This window comes from Danio aesculapii, chromosome 16, assembly GCF_903798145.1.
Source record: "Danio aesculapii chromosome 16, fDanAes4.1, whole genome shotgun sequence".
Lineage (NCBI taxonomy): Eukaryota > Metazoa > Chordata > Actinopteri > Cypriniformes > Danionidae > Danio > Danio aesculapii.
In genome coordinates, this window is record NC_079450.1 from 513,075 (window position 1) to 530,574 (window position 17,500).

Here is a 17,500-nt window from a genome sequence, read left to right on the forward strand (position 1 = left end):
TTTTATATTTAGACAAGATTGCAAAGATTTACTTTTCATTTGATACAGTTTCATTTGTGTATCTTGTAATGAATAGAAATGAATAAAGTCATTTATTTTCTTTTTTTCCTGTTTAGAATATAATTGAGCTTTATATTGTCATTTATAAGGGATTTATAAAGAATAAATAATCCTCACTTTAGATTAGCTCACAAAACTGCATGAAGTTGAGTTAATAAAGCATTTATTAACATACAAAATAACTTGTAATTTGCCTGAATAATAAGATATAAATGTTAATTTAATGTTAAATGTTAATATCAAATGTTAAAACAGCAACTACTCTTAAATATCTGATTTGTTGATGTATTTTTCATTACTAAATTAAGTGTTGCATTATTTACCATGAATGAAAACACAATTAAGCACATTATAAAGGTGCTTATAAGTCAATATTTGTAATTTAAAATATTTATAAATATAATTTATAAACTGCTTACTAATGTCTATTAATGTAGCGTTAATGCTTAACAAACGATGAATTAACTATTTGCTAATGTTTCATAAATGATTCATAGTGTGCAGTTATTATAGTGTTACCCAACATTTATAGATCTTATTAATCAGGAATATAGTAATGGTTACTCTGTATGATAATAAATGCTTTATTAACTCAACTTCATGCAGTTTTAGGAGCTAATCTAAAGTGAGGACTATTTATACTTTATAAATCCCTTATAAATTAAAATCTCAGCTATATTGTAAACTGAAAAAAAAGAAATAAATGAAAAGAATAGTGATTCAGACAGACAGACAGACAGACAGACAGACAGACAGACAGACAGACAGACAGACAGACAGACAGACAGACAGACAGACAGACAGACAGATAGATCAAGAAAAACTTAAGTGAATATTGTTATATTTAGCAATGTTTAAACTTTACAGTATTTTTTTCAGTAAGATTGTTTAAGATTTATTCTTCATTAGATACTGAGCCTTTAATTGTCATTCATAAGTAATTTATAAAGTATAAATGGTCCTTAATAGATTAGGTCACAAAACTGCATGAAGTTGTGTTAATAAAGCATCTGTTAACATACAATATGCCTGAATAATAACATGTACAAATTTGAATAGTTTATTAATCATTTACTAACTCATTCTGAGTGATCTTAAAAACCACCAAGTACCCTTTTATACAAATGGTTTGTAAATAATGCAATACTTAATTTAGTAATGAAAAATAAATCAGTAACAAAGCATGAAATACAATTAAGTCAAGTCAAGAACACAGCCTTTGTAGCTGTATTTATAAACTGCTTACTAAAGTCTATTAATGTAGAGTTAGTGCTAAACAAATGATTTACAGTGTGTAGTTAGTATAAAAGTGTTACCCAGATTTCTCTTTAAAGAAGACAAGATTCAGTTTTTAATATAAAAATCCAAATCTGACCAATCTCTGGTTTTTAGAACTAATGGTTCAGCTTTCACCACAGCATGTACTTCCTGTTTGCTCCAGGGTCTTCTCCTTATGGGACCTATGGGTGGTAAAAATATATAAAAGTGGTTTTAGTTACATAAATGTTCAGTCATTTTTACAACATGTGCTGTAATGTTTATTGAATATTGTGCTAGAAAATGCTAGAAAAATATGTTGCCTTTTGTTAAAATACTTAGGATGGAGCTTAAAAAAATACTTCAGTAAGCATTAGTCTTATGTTCAGTAAGACTAACGCTCATCTGATTATCAGTAGAGTATTAGCAGACTGTTAGTTTAAGTTTAGCTCAAAACACTACACTGTAAAACATCTGTTTATTACCAGTTTCTGTATTTTGTGTTTTACAAGTGTTTTTTGTTTATTTGCGGTGGCGAATTGCATTATGGGATGTTAATCTCTGCTCTCTGGACTTCTAATGTTGAAAATTCAACTCTACAGTTCAACAAAGTGACTTTTATTGACATTTTAGTAGTTTGGAATAATATAATGTATAAGAAATATTATCTAGAGAAATAAGTCTTTAGACTTACAGAAACGTACTGGCAGTTTATTACAAGGTTTCTGTAGCATAATATACAACACCAACCCAAACAAAAGTCACTTTTTTACAAATTTTCAAGATTAAAAATTGTTGGAGGAAAGATCAAGATCCCATAATGCAATTCAAAAGCAGAAATAAACTGATTTCATAAAAACATGAATCACAAAATATGGAAAACTGCTAATTTACTAATTACTACTTATTTATTTATCTATAATTTTTAGAGTGTAGAGTATTAGCTGACAGTTAGGTTAAGGTTAGCTCAATAAAACTGACTCTCATTGGTCTCAGTAAATAGTATAGCAGACTGTTAGGTTAGGGTCAAAATTAGTACAATATGACTAACTCTCATATGAATTTAGTAGAGCATTAGCAGTGTTGATTCTAACAGACAGTCTAATGGCTGTTAGTTGACAAGTAGTTGCAGTTACTTGTAGGTAGTAGTAGTAGTTGTAGTAGTAGTAGTAGTAGTAGTAAAGTGAACTATTAAAATAAAGTGTAACCAGATATGCAATTAGTATATTTTCCAAAGTATTTAGCAATATTGTTTAACTAACATGAAATGGGACATCAAGTGCAACTGTACTGAAATCATTATGGAAGTAATGTGCTCCTGCCCTGTTTTACCCTGCATGTTATGTAAATGAGCTTGTGCATTTGGACTTTTACAATAACACAAGTCAGTCACAAATTAGCTTAAATGGTCACACCTCTCTTTTTTTTGTGAATGCTGGGTCTGCTTCACTATCTTCACAGACACTGTACCATGGTGATGATACTTGAGGGGACTCTGAAAGTAAAAATCAAGTCTGAGAGTTGACTTCTCTGCATAAAGCTTACCAAAATGCTATTAATTTGATTTTGTGTTGTTCTTTTTAAATGGGTAAAAGCGTGTGATGATAGTTTAAAAATAGTTTTCAAACACAGCTCATACATATCATGATAAAAATAAACAATCTGAAATAAGAAATATTCAGATCAGAAAAATAAATAATATTTTTACCTTTTAGACTGGACTTCACCTCCTCCAAAAACACGATCCACTGTAACTTTCTCTGAATGTAAAAACCCACACAAAAATACATCATTTAAAACAATGTGATATATGTTTGCAAATAAAAATGTCTCAAATCTGCCAAGCGTCTGTTTTCAAGTCCCAGAAAAACTGAGAGTTGTGGGAACAGAGCAGATCTTTTCTTCTCTTATATATATATATATATATATATATATATACATACATACATACACACACAATTCGTATATATAATTATTTTATACCCATTTTACTATTTTTCCCAGTTACTACTGTAAAAAAAAAAAAAAACAGCATTCGGTACATACTTTCAGTATCACCTTTTCTAGAAATGACCCGATCTAATCCTGTTTATGTGAAATAAGCTGCTGCTCCAGAAAAGGTTTGAGCTCAAGACCTGTTGCTCGGATGAGTTTTGAAGAATGAATCTATCACGAATCGTGTCAAAGTGTTAATAACCAAATCCAGCTAACTGAGTAATACATGTACGAAGAATGAACCGCTGGTCCCCACTATGTCAGACCTTACTGTGTTGTTTTCAGGACTAAGTGTTTAACACAGCATCTCTAACATGCCTCTGGTCCCCACAATATTACACTAGTGCATACATTCACAAATTAGCGGACACAGACTCGTTCATTTCTATACTTTGATTAAGTTATTTAGTTACAATTAAATACAATACTTCAACTAATAATAATATTAATAATACTAATAATAATAATAATTATTATTTTTTATTTTTATAATAACCATCCCTTATCAGAGAGTTGTTGGACTCCTACTGGAGCAAAGCAGTTCTCTTGTGTCATATAGTCATTCTTCAATAAAAGCTGAATATAAAAAACAATTAATTAGACCGCAGTACTCAAGGGTCCCGGTTCCCACTATGTCAGACCTCACTGTGTGTGTATCCAGGACTAAGTGTGTTTTACAGCTTCTCTAACATGCCTCTGGTCCCCACAATGTTACACTAGTGCATACGTTCATAAATTAGGGGACACACAGGGTTTCATTTCTATATTTTGATTAAGTTATTTAATTACAATTAAAAGCACTACTACAACAACAACAAAAACTACTACTACTACTACTTCTACTACTACTACTACTACTAATAATAATAACAACAACAACAACAATAACCATACCTCATCAGAGAGTTGTTGGACTCCTACTGGAGCAGAGTACTTCTCTCTTGTGTCATATGGTCATTCTTCAATAAAAGCTGAATATAAAAAACAATTAATTAGACAGCAGTACTCGGGGGTCCTGGTCCCCACTATGTCAGACCTCACTGTGTGTGTATTCAGGACTAAGTGTGTTTCACAGCTTCTCTAACATGCCTCTGGTCCCCACAATGTTACACTAATGCATACATTCACCAATTAGGGGACACACACTCTGTTTCATTTTATATTTTGATTAAGTTAAATAATTACAATTAAAAGCACTACTACTACTACTACTACTACTAATAATAATACTAATAATAACAACAAAAACAACAACAACAATAATAACCATACCTCATCAGAGAGTTGTGGGACTCCTACTGGAGCAGAGCAGTTCTCTCTTTCTGTCATTTGGTCATTCTTCAATAAAAGCTGAATATAAAAAACAATTAATTAGACAGCAGTACTCAAGGGTCCCGGTCCCCACTATGTCAGACCTCACTGTGTGTGTATTCAGGACTAAGTGTGTTTTACAGCTTCTCTAACATGCCTCTGGTCCCCACAATGTTACACTAGTGCATACATTCACCAATTAGGACACACACTCTGTTCCATTGCTATAGTTTGATTAAGTTAAATAATTACAATTAAAAGCACTACTACAACAACAACGACTACTACTACTACTACTACTACTACTACTACTACTACTACTACTAATAATAATAATAATAATAATAATAATAATAATAATAATAACAACAACAACAATAACAACAATAACCATACCTCATCAGAGAGTTGTGGGACTCCTACTGGAGCAGAGCAGTTCTGTCATTTGGTCATTCTTCAATAACAGCTGAATATAAAAAACAATTAATTAGACCGCAGTACTCAAGGGTCCCGGTCCCCACTATGTCAGACCTTACTGTGTGTGTATCCAGGACTAAGTGTGTTTCACAGCTTCTCTAACATGCCTCTGGTCCCCACAATGTTACACTAGTGCATAAGTTCACCAATTAGGACACACTCTCTGTTTCATTGCTATATTTTGATTAAGTTAAATAATTACAATTAAATGCACTACTACAACAACAACAACAACTACTACAACTAATAATAATACTAATAACCATACCTCATCAGAGAGTTGTGGGAGCAGTTCTCTTCTGCAGTCATATGGTTATCCTTCAATGAAAGCTATTAAAAAACAGCTTTGTTATACAGGTCATGTCCATGACTATAAAGGTTTCACGGCAGTCCTTATGAACACCCCTTAAAGTAAAGCATTATCCAATTATTTGAACTTTTTTTTTTACTCATTAAGGCAAGAAGTTATTAAGAGATTGATTTCATTATCTCTTATGGATAATGCAAACTCTATATTTTTTAACAGATTTACCCTTAATCTATATTAACAATACAAAACTTTTAGCTTTGCTGAATGTATTGAAGATTAATGTATTAGGTGGTAAAAATGTCAAACCTTTCTCCAAGGCCAATCACATGCGCCATAGTCAAAAGTTATTTCCTCTCCAGGGAAAATGTCCCTGATTGCAAAAAGGCACAAGTGAGGTTTTTCTCTGAACAACAATCTTATTGACAGTGCAGTTTGGGTGCAGATAGTCATCATTCACCAGCCGGCCGAGGGTCCCGCCACGAGCGGCATCAATGCCGCAAAACTAAGAGAAAAAAGCAAATAACATATTTAATTATGCTCTCTCATAGCAATAATAAAAAGCTAAACTATGACATGAATACAAACACAATGATTATAATATATACACGTACATTTGAAGGGGGAAAACACTTAACCACCTCTTCTTGTTTTACCATTTAAAGTCAAACATAAAGACAGTATTTTGATTAATATCTCATCTATGCTCTGCTTCCACAAGCTCTATCATCTGTACTCAACCACAAAACTTCCTTTAATAAATGTGCACAATGCAAACACTGATCTAAAAGATATTAATGAAACATATAGCGCTCAAAAATGACAAAAACCTCACATTAGCATCCTCTCTCAGTGTGTGAATTATAATACAGAACCTTTTGAAGTGGATCAGAACCTTTCCTCAAAGTTGTTCTAATACTATTGAACACCTGTTCTTTTTTCTTAGGACAATTTTAATGAACTTTTTCCACTTTAATCGTTTACAGGTCACACTTTACAATCAGGTTTCATTAGTTTATGTACTTACTAACATGACCTAATAATGAACAATGCATGTTCAGCATTTATTAATCATAGTTCAACATTTACTAATGCATTGTTAAAATCTAAATTCATGCTTGTTACCAGTAGTTAATGCTGTGCGTGTTCAACTAATAATGAACAACTTTATTTCCATTAACTAAACTTAACAGACATGAATAAATACTGTAATAAAAGTATTATTCGTTGTTCATGTTAGTAAATGCATTAACTAGCATTAACTAATTCAATCTTTCATTGTAAAGGGCTACCAGGTGACAGTAAATAAATAAATAAATGAAACACGCACACACAATGTACATTTATGCACTTTTATGTATGTTTTACACTTGATTGGAGTTCATTATAATTATTAATCTTAAATAAAACTTTTCTAAACATCATAGAATAAATTAAGTATATTTCTAGGACCAGATGGCTCCACATTTTAATTATAACCTCTATATTACTACAGTAACGTATAAATAGTATATAATAGTGTTATTTGAGGATTAAATGTTTAAAAAGGCTTGGATTTTTGCAAACCAATTGTACATTTAACCACTTAAAAAGTACGATACAAAAACTATGAAAACATACCTTAGTAACCTTCTATATAATCGGTTTCCAGTGAATGGGTCTTGTCAGTGGAGCTGGTGATGTGTTTCTCCGCATCTTTTAATGATTTTATCCTCCGTCGATCCATTTAGCCGCCCGGGGCGTGGTGACCGTCCGGCCGCGGCTCACGCACTTCACTCCGGCCTCTGATTCACGCAGCACCGGGCAGTTAGCACGTTAGCACATTAGCGCGAGTAACTTTTACTCGTGTAAACAAGTTAAATTACATACCGAACTGTAGTTTGTGTCTTATCAATGTTTTATTAATACGTAATTTGAAACAACATCGATTAAAACACCCAGGAAATTAGTTAAAACATGTAACTTTACCTGATAACTGTCAAAAGTATGCAACAGAAATATTCGTCATATAACCGATTTTATTACATTATGATGATGAAAAACATTCTAACTTACCCGCAAACCTCGATTAATTTGATGAACCTTAATTAATTTAATTAAAGTCGGATTTATTCAGGAGATCTGCGCATGTGCAACAGCTAGAGTGTGTATATTGCGCCAAGTGTGTGTGAGGGTGCAGTACCGCCATCCGACTACAGGGGCGCTATAGAGCAGTGCGCCGACACACACTCACACACTCAAATCAGGTGATTGGTCAAGGTGGGGATCAATGAAAAAAACAGCACTAGGCATATCAGCAACGCCCCCTGAGTCTTTTAAAGGCAAAACATAGTGGGGACCAGGCGTACGGTCCCCACTATGTTTTTGGTCCCCACTTTGTGAGTGTGCTAACATGCTGAGGTCCCCACCATGTAATAAAAACAAACACACACACACACACGCACACACACACGCACACACACACACACACACGCACACACACTGACTTGAGGAAGACTCCTTTGCTGTGTCTGCGTGTCTCTCGGTGTGTGGCCCAGGGCTGCAGGGTCATGCGGCGCGGGTGAAGACCCTCCGAGCGGAACAGCTCACCGGTGTCCATGGGCAGCATGATGTTCACACTGCTCTGAGAGCCCAGGTGCTCTCTGAAACACACACATGAATGAAGAACCGCTCTTCTTCAACAATAAGGTCCAGGATTTAGAATAAAGGTTAGCTGTAGATGTTCCTCTCTATTAAACACAAGGTCAGCAGTGACAGACGACTTCCCTCATGTCAGAGTGTGTGTTGTCATGCACAGCGGGATGTCGGACTCTGAACAAAACAGATTAGCTGAAGTTCTGTTCACAATGTATGATGGTGAAGCAGTCAAAACAGAACAAATCAGCTCATGTAGGAGACAAATTCAGGACTATCATCAGTGGAGGGTGAATCTTTCAAACCCCCCTGGCTGTGAGCCTGCTGTATATACTAACCGGCCACTTTATTAGGTACACCTCACTAGTACCAGGTCAAACCCCCTTTTGTCTTCAGAACTGCCTTAATCCTTGGTGTCGTAGATTCAACAAGCTACTGGAAATATTCCTCAGAGATTTTGCTCCATATTGACATGATAGCATCACACAGTTGCTGCAGATTTGTCGGCTGCACATCCATGATGCCAATCTCCCGTTCCACCACATCCCAAAGGTGCTCTATTGGATTGAGCTCTGGTGACTGTGGAGGCCATTTGAATACAGTGAACTCATTGTCATGTTCAAGAAACCAGTCTGAGATGATTGGTGCTTTATGACATGGTGCGTTATCCTGCTGGAAGTAGCCATCAGAAGATGGAGACACTGTGCTCATAAAGGGATGGACATGGTCAGCAACAATACTCAGGTAGGCTGTGGCGTTGACACCATGCTCAATTGGTACTAATGGACCCAAAGAAAATCTCCCCCACACCATTACACCACCACCATCAGCCTGAACCGCTGATACAAGGCAGGATGGATCCATGCTTTCATGTTGTTGAGGCCAAATTGTGAGCTGAGCATCCGAATGTGGCAGCAAATCTGGCCATTCTCCTCTGACCTCTGGCATCAACAAGGCATTTGCGCCCACAGAACTGCCGCTCACTGGATATTTCCTCTTTGTCGGACCATTCTCTGTAACCCTAGAGATGGTTGTGCGTGAAAATCCCAGTAGATCAGCAGTTTCTGAAATACTCAGAGCAGCCCGTCTGGCAGCAACAACCATGCCACGTTCAAAGTCTCTTAAATCCCCTTTCTTCCCCATTCTGATACTCGCTTTGAACTGCAGCAGATCGTCTTGACCATGTCTACATGCCTAAATGCACTGAGCTGCTGCCATGTGATTGGCTGAGTAGAAATTTGCATTAACAAGCAGCTGGACAGGTGTACCTAATAAAGTGGCCGGTGAGTGTCTATATAGTGTGTACCTGTATATGTAGTGTGTTTAGTTGTATATGTGTGCAGTGTGTGTACCTGTATATGGGCCCGAGGCGTCTGAAGGACTCCTCCATGTGTTTGTGCATCCGGCTGAAGCGTCCGTCCCTCCAGAAGCGCAGCAGGTTCATCCAGCCGCTGCTGCCGGTGTCCGGGATCTCCTGGAAGAGTCGAGCGGCTCCGGCAGATCTGGAGCTCCGGTGAAGCGGACGCACACATACAGATGCACGCACACACAGATGCGGACGCACACACACAGACCCAGCGCAGGAGGAGAACATGCTGCCGATGCTGATCTCACACACACTACACTGAGAACTGGAGGAGAACAGCAGAGTATTCTGAGCTTTGTCCTCCTGCTGGCACACACACACACACACACTCACTCACGCATACACACACACACACACACACACACTCACGCATGCATGCACACACACAAGCGCACATATTTATACACACACATATATATACACACACACACACACACAGGAGTTATTGCTGTAGAGGAGCACAGGTCAAGAGAAGAGAACACACACAGACACATACGCACACTCACACTCACACACACACACACACACACACACACACACACACACACAGAGGTTAACATGAACACACACTTTTGTTTTTGTGAATTGTGGGGACATACCATAGGTTTCCATTGTTCCTTGCCCAATGCCACACCTGAGCCAACCCTCGCAGGGAGCTGTGCAGTTTTACTTTCTAAGAAGCACCCATTCTGGGTGATTCAGAAGCTTTTGGAGAAATGAGGATATCATCAACGTCCTCATAATTCACCATCATCTTTCTGTTGCGTTCTGGTGTGATGTCTGACTGTTGTAGCTGTGAAATAACTCTAATCATTCAGCGGAGTGATATGGTGCTGTAAAAAGCTGCCGGAACTACTGTCTAACTATCTGTGCCTTTATATGACAATAACCAAACACCTGAGACTGACCATCAGCCAATCAGAATCAAGCATTCGACAGACCTGTAGTATAAGGGTGAAATAATGTTCATCATCATTTACTGCAATATGTTTATGTCCACAGGAAACCCCAGACTTACTCATTATGAGCTGTGCTTACATGTAAATATATCAAGTAATAAGTGATAAATAATAAATCAATAAAACTGACACTGGAAATCATGATAAAAATCAATGACAATCATTAGTTTTTCTACATTCTACAGAGGAAAAAACAAACTTTCATCTGTATTTGACTTTTATTGTTTTGATAGTTGAAAACCTCTTTAGTTTTTGACCCACATAAATACAAAGACAGAAAGGTCAATAACAAACATCAATGAATAAAACACACAATAAATAAAATAATGCAAATAAAATTAACAAAACAAAATGAGATTCGAGAGTTTCCTGACGTCTGTGTCAAAAACATGAGGTATGAAATAGAAAGAGTTCAAGGCTGTTCCTGCAGTGATCGTGCGACTGTGACACACCTGAGCACTCACTGACAATAACACAACCCTGAAACACAAACGAGCTGGAAATAAAGATGACTGAACTAGCTTTACAAACACAATTTCAAGTTTAGTTTAGTCTGTTTCATTGTAATAATCTCTGTATTCACGAGCTTTCCAGTGTTAATCAGTGTTTCGGAGAGTTTACGTGACTCTGCAGAGCTCAGTATCGCCTCCGCTGGCCGCTCTGTTTATTGAGTGTTCAATCAGTGTTTCTGAGAGTTTACGTGACTCTGCAGAGCTCAGTATCGCCTCCGCTGGGCGCTCTGTTTATTGAGTGTTCAATCAGTGTTTCGGAGAGTTTACGTGACTCTGCAGAGCTCAGTATCGCCTCCACTGGCCGCTCTGTTTATTGCGTGTTCAATCAGTGTTTCGGAGAGTTTACGTGACTCTGCAGAGCTCAGTATCGCCTCCGCTGGCCGCTCTGATTATTGCGTGTTCAATCAGTGTTTGGGAGAGTTTACGTGACTCTGCAGAGCTCAGTATTGCCTCCGCTGGCCGCTCTGTTTATTGCGTGTTCAATCAGTGTTTCAGAGAGTTTACGTGACTCTGCAGAGCTCAGTATCGCCTCCGCTGGCCGCTCTGTTTATTGCGTGTTCAATCAGTGTTTCGGAGAGTTTACGTGACTCTGCAGAGCTCAGTATCGCCTCCGCTGGCCGTTCTGTTTATTGCGTGTTCAATCAGTGTTTCGGAGAGTTTACGTGACTCTGCAGAGCTCAGTATCGCCTCCGCTGGCCGCTCTGTTTATTGCGTATTCTGTCAGTGTTTCGGAGAGTTTACGTGACTCTGCAGAGCTCAGTATCGCCTCCGCTGGCCGCTCTGTTTATTGCGTGTTCAATCAGTGTTTCGGAGAGTTTATGTGACTCTGCAGAGCTCAGTATCGCCTCCGCTGGCCGCTCTGTTTATTGCGTGTTCAATCAGTGTTTCGGAGAGTTTACATGACTCTGCAGAGCTCAGTATCGCCCCTGCTGGCCGCTCTGTTTATTGCGTGTTCAATCAATGTTTCGGAGAGTTTATGTGACTCTGCAGAGCTCAGTATTGCCTCTGCTGGCCGCTCTGTTTATTGCGTGTTCAATCAATGTTTCGGAGAGTTTATGTGACTCTGCAGAGCTCAGTATTGCCTCCGCTGGCCGCTCTGTTTATTGCCTGTTCAATCAGTGTTTCGGAGAGTTTACGTGACTCTGCAGAGCTCAGTATCGCCTCCACTGGCTGTTCTGTGTATTGCATGTTTCGTGTGGTGTTCAGTCTGTGTTTCTGAGAGTTTACATGACTCTGCACGGCTCTGCATTGGTTGTTTTGTCCGCTCTGGCGTGTTTGCTGCCGGTGAACATCGGTCCACTGAAATTTGAGGTCCTGAAAGGCTCTGATCAAATTGAAACCGTCATCTTTCTTAGGTGCGTCAGGGCGAACCATCCTGGCCAGATCTCCAGACAGAAACACCTTCCCACCGACGTTACGCAGCTGCGCAGTGTCCTTGGCATTCTGGACACACGGAAAAGACAACTGAGCTGAAGGACACTCCACATTAACATCTTTGCAGCACGTTAATTATATTTAGCAGACACTTCTCTATCCCTCTACCCTAAGCAGCTTCATATGAAGGTTGTTGATTGCAGTTTAAAGCATCACAATTCCTTTAAATAGCTAGTCTTGGTTTTGTTAAACAAAGAAATAAAAACTGCCAAGAGGATTCAGGGGAAAAGCAGGATCATTTATTAAGATTAGATATTTGATCCTGCTAAAATGAATAACATTTTGTCCTCAAACATCTCCTGTGTGTAGCACTAGTTGTGTTCTAATGTGATTTCTGACTGTAGCTGTAAAATAACTCTTGTCATTCAGTGGAGTGATATGGAGCAGTAATGCACTCTAAACCTGCCGGAACTACTTTAGCTGTGCCTTGCTGTTATTTTACAATAACCAAACACCTGAGAGTGACCATCAGCCAATCAGAATCAACCCTTCTTCAATGAGCTGGAGCATTTAACGAGACAGATGTATACAGTGTGTGTGAATGAGTGTTATACCGTGCATAATGTCAGGTGTGTGTAGAGTGTGTGTGTGTGTGTGTGTTTACCTGGCTCAGCTGGTATTTCCTCCTGAAATGAGCCCTCATCGCAGCTCTCTCTGCGTTCTTCTTAGCGTTCATCGCTTCCCGTAACTTCCTGATAATAAAATGAGAAAGAACATTAGTAAATCAGTTGGTTTGGCTGAAACCTCAACATTAAATACTTGGATGACATGCTAATGGTCACACTTTATTTTAATGTACAATTCACACTATTAACAAACCATTAAATAAAACTAGTAGCCCAAAACTCCTAAACTGCTGCTTATTAATAGCTGGTAATGCAGCAGTTGGGTTCAGGTATGCGATTGGATTAGGGATGTAGAAAATGTAAAAACATCTTACATTATTAGTGCTAAACAGTTAATATCTTAATAATAAGCAGGTAAAAACCCAGTATTTAATTGTTCCAATTGAGACTAAAGTGTTACCACACAGAGTACAACACCTAAAGTATAAACTACAGTACTCAACACCTCAAAAGATTCAGTTTTATTAAGTTTAAACAAATGTTATGTATATATTTATATATATATTATAATGATCAGTCTGTGTTTTAGCTGCTGATCTCCTGATGACATTGAAAATGCCCTAAAGGTATATGCAAATGATGAAGGCATGGCCTTTAAGTCACGCAACAGTCTGCTTTGTGTTCTGATGGGCCTGTTGTCCACCGGGGTTTTACACTCCTGAAATTTACATGGCAATGAGGAAACAGTGGTGTCTGAGACTCACGGTACAGCCATTTACCTACACTGAGCTCTTATTATTGCACTATAGGCCTTGATACACTCATATTGTCCTTATAGTTCTCCTTTAAGGACGAGTCTGTAAAAGTGTCGGACATGATGTTCTCTGACGTCAGCCTCACCTCTCTCTCTGCAGCTCAGCCTCATAGGAGCGCAGCACACGTGGGTCCTGCACGCGGGTAACCTTTGACCTCTGACCTTGTGACCTGCTGGTCTGCTGCTTGTCGCGGCTCACGCAGCACTGGAGCGTCTTCATGGGCGCCAGCAGAGATTTCTTCACCACAGACTCCATGAGGACTCAGAGAACGGCCTTACACTCAGATCTGGATCAGCAGTGTGTGTGTGTGAGCGTGAGTGAGTGTGTGTGTGAGAGAGAGTCCGGACAGATCATGATTTATGGATGAGGAGGTTTAACAGGTCTCACACACTCGCATCTGCAAGGACAAGGACACACAAACACCATCAGTTATATATATATATACACACATATATACACACACACAAAAACAATCAGTCATATAAACACACACACAACACCAGTCATATATATATATATATACATACACACCATGAGTCATATACCGGCCACTTTATTAGGTACACTTGTCCAGCTGCCCGTTAACTTTTTTTCAATTCAATTCCCCTTTATTTGTATAGCGCTTATACAATGTAGATTGTGTCAAAGCAGCTTCACATAAAAGGTCACAGTAAATAGGAACAGTGTAAACGCAGATTTATACTCATCCAATCACATGGCAGCAGCTCAATGCATTTAGGCATGTAGACATGGTCAAGACGATCTGCTGCAGGTCAAAGTGAGCATCAGAATGGGGAAGAAAGGGGATTTAAGTGACTCTGAACGTGGCATGGTTGTTGCTGCCAGACGGGCTGCTCTGAGTATTTCAGAAACTGCTGATCTACTGGGATTTTCACGCACAACCATCTCTAGGGTTTACAGAGAATGGTCCGACAAAGAGGAAATATCCAGTGAGCGGCAGTTCTGTGGGCGCAAATGCCTTGTTGATGCCAGAGGTCAGAGGAGAATGGCCAGACTGGTTCCAGCTGATAGAAAGGCAACAGTAACTCAAATAAGCACTCGTTTACAACCGAGGTCTGCAGAAGAGCATCTCTGAACACACAACACGTCCAACCTTGAGGCGGATGGGCTACAGCAGCAGAAGACCACACCGGGTGCCGCTCCTGTCAGCTAAGAACAGGAAACTGAGGCTACAATTCACACAGGCTCACCAAAACTGGACAATAGAAGATTGGAGAAACGTTGCCTGCTCTGATGAGTCTCCATTTCTGCTGACACATTCGGATGCTCGGCTCACAATTTGGCCTCAACAACATGAAAGCATGGATCCATCCTGCCTTGTATCAGCGGTTCAGGCTGCTGGTGGTGGTGTAATGGTGTGGGGAGATTTACTTTGGTTCCATTAGTACCAATTGAGCATGGTGTCAACGCCACAGCCTACCTGAGTATTGTTCTGACCATGTCCATCCCTTTATGAGCACAGTGTCTCCATCTTCTGATGGCTACTTCCAGCAGGATAACGCACCATGTCATAAGCACCAATCATCTCAGACTGGTTTCTTGAACATGACAATGAGTTCACTGTACTCAAATGGCCTCCACAGTCACCAGAGCTCAATCCAATAGAGCAGCTTTGGGATGTGGTGGAACGGGAGATTGGCATCATGGATGTGCAGCCGACAAATCTGCAGCAACTGTGTGATGCTATCATGTCAATATGGAGCAAAATCTCTGAGGAATATTTCCAGCAGCTTGTTGAATCTACGACACCAAGGATTAAGGCAGTTCTGAAGGCAAAAGGGAGTCCGACCTGGTACTAGTGAGGTGTACCTAATAAAGTGGCCAGTGAGTGTATATAAATACACACACAAACACTATCACACACATGCACACACCAACAGTCTCACTCACACTCACACTCACACACACACACACACACACACACACACACACCACACGCACACACACACACATACACACACACACACACACACACACACACACACACACACACACACACACACACACACACACACACACACGTTAACTGTGATCCTGCATTGTGATTGGTCAATCCAGAGCTTTGCATTAAATCTCAAGTAGATTTCCCATGACTGAGGAATGTTTAGACATGAGCAGGGCCAGACACAATCTGCAGACATTTCTGCCATCTCTGTGCAGAATTGAGTTAAAAAATTTGCAGATTTATGTCGAATGATATTGAGCACATTGAAAGGAGTCCTCATTCTGCCCCGTCTGAGTATACAAACTAAAAACTCACCATGAAATTAAAAATAAAGAGATGCAAAAACCTCTAAACACCATCTACAATTTTCTTTTTAAATGTGGATTTTTCTCAGGCTCTTGTGTGTAGGTTCAGCAATTTTCCCTATTAGGTTATGAACAGGTACTGTTCATTGCCTTTAAAGTGGAATAACTGAACATAAACATGGGCGGTAAAGAGAGATGCTCATTTTAAAAGAAGATTTCACATGGCATTTAGAGGCTTTTGCATCTGAAAATACTCTTTAACTTGTGTTTACAATGCAAATCCAATTAGATGGTAAGCAAAGTCTCTCATTTAACATACATTTACTAAGAAACAAAACAAATATACAAACTGCACTGTAGATAAATCACATGGACATTTGCATTATATGAAATACAGAATAAACACATTTACAAAAGTAAACAAATGCTCTAAAAACCAAATGAACGGGCTGAAAGATCTGTACATCTGAGCTCACAGCTGTTGTGTTGGTCTAGATATCATTCATTCATTCATTCATTTTGGCTTAGTCCCTTTATTAATCTGGGGTCGCCACAGCGGAATGAACCGCCAACATATCCTGCATATGTTTTACGCAGCGGATGCCCTTCCAGCTGTAACCCATCACTGGGAAACACCCTACCGGTCTAGATCTTAATAAAGCTTCATTTCAGCTGAAACATAAACAACAATAATAAATAATTAGATTAAGCCGCTCTCTTTAATTTAGATGATGTTGGTTTTTAAAGTAATTCTCCACGGTGGAATAATCAATATCAAAATTACAGTAAAAGTAGATTATTAACAGGTGATGAACAAATGCTGTGAGTCTGCATCTGTTTACTAGCAGAGTTAAAGACACAAACAAACCAAACGGTAAAAAGCACATACTAATAACTATACTTATTCATAATTTATTCACTCATATTTATACTTTAAAACACTGAGGAAGAATCAGATTTGCTGGATGTTATAACATGAAATCAAGGTAAACACACAAATTATAATATATATAATTATAAACACACACAATTATTTAAATTAAACAGATGCAGAGATAATGCAGAGCAAGTGTAAGAGTGTGTGTGTGTGTGTACCTGCACACAGAGATGCACTCAGGGTCTGCATCAGTGATGCGTTGCTCCGCAGGCCAATAAAACACTCGTTTGCTGCTTTCAGGATGATCTCTCCTTTTTTTTTCTTCTTCTCTGAATATTCCTGTCCTTCAGGACTCTGCTGTTTGCTCCTGCTGTCGTTCCGCGCAGATCTACTGTGTGTGTGTGAGAGAGAGATTACTACAGTAAAGAGTTTAACAAGGGGAATCTCATTAGACGGCACAGGAGCAGATGCACGTGCAGCTTTCACACACACACACACACAAATGCACACTCATATATACAAGTCACGCACACACAAACTCATATACACAAACTCATATACACACACACAAACCCACACAGTCATAACAGACAAACACAGTCATACACACATACAAACACAAGCATAAAGACAAACACACTCATGCAGACACACATGCA

At 38.8% G+C, this 17,500-nt stretch overlaps 1 protein-coding gene and 1 long non-coding RNA gene across 2 annotated transcripts; both read right to left on the reverse strand.

The window, feature by feature from the left end:
* Positions 1–1,430: 1,430 nt before the first annotated feature.
* On the reverse strand, positions 1,431–7,831 carry LOC130243590 (uncharacterized). The gene is made up of 10 exons (XR_008839156.1): positions 7,463–7,831; positions 7,028–7,191; positions 5,717–5,912; positions 5,369–5,430; positions 5,020–5,089; positions 4,585–4,662; positions 4,207–4,283; positions 3,026–3,077; positions 2,733–2,812; positions 1,431–1,520 (listed from the first exon to the last, which is right to left on the reverse strand). It is a non-coding gene; the product is annotated as an uncharacterized LOC130243590 (long non-coding RNA).
* A 61-nt stretch (positions 7,832–7,892) lies between these two features.
* LOC130243015 (uncharacterized) lies at positions 7,893–17,490 on the reverse strand (the record flags this gene model as incomplete). The annotated part of the gene is given in 7 exon segments (XM_056475037.1): positions 7,893–8,049; positions 9,394–9,735; positions 12,106–12,182; positions 12,184–12,321; positions 12,917–13,004; positions 13,779–14,090; positions 17,060–17,490. Coding segments are annotated over 6 exon segments (972 nt in total), but the record flags the coding sequence as incomplete, so codon positions are not given.
* Positions 17,491–17,500: the final 10 nt, after the last annotated feature.